Genomic DNA, 4,736 nt, shown 5'->3' with positions numbered 1-4,736 from the left:
AAAACAGAATTTCTATTTAAACAAGGGGGACCTAAAAGCTAGGAGTATGCCTCAGCAAAAAGGAACAAGAATCAATTTGAGATGAGACCAATGCTTTAGTTAAGATAAATAGGCACAAGGACCTGCATGCAAAGCACACAGTTGTTTTCAAATACTGCTCTTCAATATGCTTAGAAATCAAAAGGGAGAAAGTTCAGCAAATGGCAGGCCAAGCTCTCCCATCTCTGTAAGGCTGAATTAGTTCTCTTGGGAGCAGAATTCCTGCTCTGAATACAAACTGCATTCAAACTAAGTTTAAATAGGGAGCTCGGTTTCTGGCGCTGTTCCCAAATATTATGAGAGTAAACTCAATTACACTGATGTTTCATTGTAAAAGTTAGAAATCGTATATGGAGATGTACAAATGAATCCTACATGTCTTCTGCCAGCTTAGCTCTATACTCCAGCCTCTGGCAGCCAAGAAGAGAGCCAGTATCAGCAGAGGGGAGGGCATGGCCACACAGCTGGGGGCCCAGGCAGAACCATAGTGCCAGCAAGTGTTCCTACACCCAGACTAACCTCTCATTCTTTTTATCCCTTCCAGAGAACCCTATTTTGAACTATCTTCTGCCTGACCACCAAAGGAAGGTGGTGGACAGGCTCTCCACCAGCCTTCCACTCACTGTGACTGCCAACATAGTAAGCCATGAGGACTACTGGAAGAGGTGCTGTATCGAGCGCTGGCAAGTGTGTGATGTCTCCAACTATGGAGACAGCTGGAAACGGATGTTCTTTGAACGTCACCTGGAGAACATTCTGAAGTTTTTCATCCCCAGCACCACGGACCCCAAAAAGGTCCTAGAGCTCGTCCCGCTCTGCAAAGGCTATGTGCGGAAACTGGAGATTGATCAGTTCCTGCCACCTGTGCGGGTGGATGAAAAGGAGGAGAGCAATGACCTCGCTGACACAGAGGAGGATGCTAACTTTAATGAGGCCTACACGCATCACTACGACCTGAAAGATCTCATTACTGCTCTCCCTCACCTTGAAGAGCTTCATCTCACTTACGGTGTGAAGAGCTGTGGCATGAACTTTGAGTGGAGCCTCTTTAACTTCACTGAGCAGGACTGCTTCAGCTTGGCTGCTGCCGTGAAGATGTGCCATAACTTGAAAGTAATATACCCCAAACTGAACCTAACTCCCTCAGCTAGATCTTCAAATTGCCTGTGCATAGAAATACAGGGACCAGTTTTGCTTGCTGGTAACACCCTTCCTTTTGCAAGTTACAGAGTCTGTCAGAGTGCAGAGATGTTAACCTGCTGGCCTGGTGCTGAGTATCTTGTTCTGCCATGTCCTTGTTAGAACAGGTTGTCAGAGGATCAGTGAGAAAAATACTTGCTCCCACAAAACTTGTTGCTTGTAGCATAAGGGACAGCAGCACTCCACTGTGCTAACTCCTCATGTAGTTCTGGGAGGGAGGAGAGGAGAAGTCCAGAGGGAGCCTTTCATAAGGAATTTTTGGTAGTTTTGCTCAGTAAATACATGTCAGCCTCTCCCAGAGGAGCAAAGACCCCCAAGAAGAGCATGGGGAAACACTCACACTTACCTTAGAGCAATGAGGGATTTTCCTCCTAAGCACTAACAATATCTTCAGCTCTGTGGGAACTGCAGTGCAGATACTCAGCCCCCCCAAAACAGCAACGGGCATTGCTATCCAGAGTGGAGCCAGAGTGAGCTGCATGTACTCCCCACAGATCAGCAGGCTTTGGGAAATATGTCTTCACGGCTTCCAGAAGAGAAATTACCTCTCTTGTGACTATTAAGATGCCCTGGCCACACAGGACATTGCACTGTGGTTACCACTGGTGCACATGTTCATTCAGACAGGTTTGACTGTGAACTGGAGTGGGTTCTGCTGCTAGTTGCTGCAAGCATTTGGACAGCTTTATCTTGCTTTAATTTAGCCCCCAGTGAGAGATCTTTTGCAGTCAGAGGAGGGGAACACGCATTTCCAGGAGACAAATCCTTTTTCCCTAGAATAGGCATGGGACATCAGTGGCATGCCCTGCTTGATGGAAGTATCTCCCCACTGAGAAAGCAACTACTTGAGCCTGCTAGCTAAAGGTGTCTGAAGTGAAGGGAGATGAATCCTGTCTGGTGGACCATAGGTTTAGCTCCCTGAGGGTTAGGGACAAAGCTCAGTCCAAAGCAAGTGCTTTAGTGACCCTGGGTTTTATGCCCACAGGTTTTCAAGCTGACACGAAGCAAAGTGGACGATGACAAGATCAAGCTCCTGGCCCGTAACTTGCTGGATCATCCTTGCCTGTTGGAGGTGGACTTGTCCCACAATCTCATCAGGGACAACGGGGCACAAGCTCTCGGCAAGCTGATCAGCCACAGCAGATTAGAAACCCTCAATCTGTGTAACAACCAGATCTGTCACCTGGGAGCTCAGGCTCTTGCTCAAGGCCTGGCTGAGAGCTCCACCCTGACCTCCCTGAATCTGCGCCTCAACTTCGTGGAGGACAAAGGCGGGGAGGCGATCGGCCGTGCCCTGCTGACCAACACCAGCCTGAAGTCCCTCCATCTGGGAAGTAATAACCTGTCAGAGCCAACCACTGCAGTGTTCTCCCAGGTCCTGGCTCAGAACACCACTCTCACAAGCATCAACTTCTCATGCAACCACCTGGGGCTGGTAAGAGAAGCCTCTTCTCCCTCCCTCTGTGAGCCTGCGTGGTGGCCTTGCAAAGCAGATGCTGAGCCTGTCTCAAAGCCACAGAGGCAAATGCATCCCTCACTTTGCATTCTTGCTAGGATAACAATCAGTTGTGTGCAGGGAAGAGACTAGCAGATGTGAGGAAGGAGAAGGACATCTTCTGTGCATGAACATGCATTTACCTCACTCGTTACATCTAGCTCTGTTCATAGGGCTGAATCTATCTTTGAGGCTTTGGGCTTTTGGGCAGAGAGGGGTTTTCCCCCCAGGAAACTGAAAACCAGGAAGCATGTCTGGGAAGAATCACAGACGCTTCGCACACGTGAGCGTAGTTAATGATAGGCGGCATGAGATAAGGGTCTCACGCATATCCTCTGTGCTTTGGATCTGCTGTGCCATCTGTCACTCAGCAGCACACAGATAGTGTCACCCTTCCCAGAATTTCTCCTGTCCATCACACGCTCAGAGGAGACTGTTAGAAAATTGGCTTGGTTGTTGAGCTTCTCTAACTCACCCTGCGGCCCTGGAGCGGTGCGGTGGGTCAGGGGTGTCGTGTCTGTGTGCTTGTAAGTGGCTCCTAAAACACAGGCTTACATTTTCTAGACAGAAGAGCATCCACAGATCTTACTACATCCCTAAGAGCTGCAGTATGCAACATGCCCACAAACCAGACCGCTTCTCTTCTGCTGATTAAAAAGAGCTTTAGAAATCTGAAACTAGACAGCCAAAAGCAATCATGCTGGCTTTTAAACTTTCTGCGCTGCCTCAATTATTCTCACTGTCAAATAAAGAGACAGCAAGACCAGCTGTCCCTGCTGGCAGGAAGATTGGCATCAATGTGTTTGACAAGGGTTTTAAAAGGATTTGATGGCAGAAAACCTTTTGTGAGTTCTGAGTTTTATGGTCCGGGATGTGGAAAACCATTTGAGTCTAATGATACAAGGGGGCAAAGGTTGGAAAGGATAGAAGGACTTTTGTTTAGTAAATAATAATCTCTGTGTTTAGCATCTTCCTTCTGATGAGCTCTCCTGTTACCCATTTGTGAAGTTTCATGGCAGCCCAAAAGCTGGCTGGTAGTATTATCTTCAGGAAAATTGGGGGTTTTGCTAGAGATGCATTCAATTCTGACCTCCATACCCCATTAAAAAGAGACCTCTTCCCAGTCCTTTTTGCACTGCCCTTTTTGGCAAAAGGGCTAAGAGGCAGGGTGTTGGGATGAGGGGACCATCTGGATGGAGGATATGGGGCAGGAGATGTATTTGGTACCTGAAAGAGAACAGCAACAGCGGGAAAAAGTTCAAATTGTCACATCCCTAAATACAGTGCTTCATGGAAGGGGGGGGGGAATGTCTCAGAGCGAGTTGCCTCCCTAAGGCTACATCACATTTTCTGTCCCATGCAGGCTGGTCTTAAGTTACATGAGATATTCCCCTCAGGAAAGCCAACCCAGCCTGGGAAATGGCATCCAGGCAGAAAACTGCCAGTACTGGGACTCTCACCACTGCCAAGATGAGGAGCAGCCCTCTAATCCATTTGTCCCCAGCCAGCAGTAAGCTGAGGGAGCAGACTCCTCTCAGGTTATCATTGCCAGACGTGCTGTTAACCAGCCTGAGCCTGAGAACTCCTGACATCGTACCCAGAGGGACTCATTAGCATGTGTCATATCACAGCGAGCTACATAAGGTTACACTCCTCCTCTGCACTTCTGTGAGCAACATTTTGGACGTGGGTGAAGGCCTTTATCCCTTTTGGCACCATCTCATGCACTTCCAACTGACAGCAGCAGAAGTTGCCCTGGGGAGGAGGGAAAAGGAGCAATACACTTCTTTTTTGGATGTCCTCCTTTAACCATCCCCTCTCATCCTTTTGCAGGATGGTGGGAAGCAGCTGCTTGAAGGGCTGGCAAACAACAAGACTTTGACCAAGCTTGATCTCCGCCACACAGAGGTGGAACAGGAGACTGGTTTCCTCATTCACCAAATTGTGTGGGCCAATCGGGAAGCAGCGAGGCTGGGATCTCTGCAGCACCCCACTGCTGAAC

The 4,736-nt window shown here is 48.6% G+C and overlaps 1 protein-coding gene across 1 annotated transcript in view; it reads left to right on the top strand.

The window, feature by feature from the left end:
• The window catches only part of TCTE1 (t-complex-associated-testis-expressed 1), a gene marked incomplete at its 3' end in the record, with an annotated part of 11,081 nt that extends 6,346 nt beyond the window's left edge, over positions 1 to 4,735 (top strand). Inside the window, exons 3-5 of the mRNA XM_017739979.1 lie at positions 584 to 1,152; positions 2,225 to 2,674; positions 4,568 to 4,735. Coding sequence (XP_017595468.1) covers positions 584 to 1,152; positions 2,225 to 2,674; positions 4,568 to 4,735 — 1,187 coding nt within the window. The remainder of the gene's footprint in view (positions 1 to 583; positions 1,153 to 2,224; positions 2,675 to 4,567) is intronic.
• Between the last annotated feature and the right edge of the window lies 1 nt (position 4,736).

Source organism: Corvus brachyrhynchos, unplaced genomic scaffold (assembly GCF_000691975.1).
Source record: "Corvus brachyrhynchos isolate BGI_N302 unplaced genomic scaffold, ASM69197v1 scaffold31, whole genome shotgun sequence".
In the NCBI taxonomy this organism is placed as follows: Eukaryota; Metazoa; Chordata; class Aves; order Passeriformes; family Corvidae; genus Corvus; species Corvus brachyrhynchos.
The sequence above is the reverse complement of the archived record's forward strand: the minus strand, read 5'-3'. Positions and strand labels throughout refer to the sequence as shown.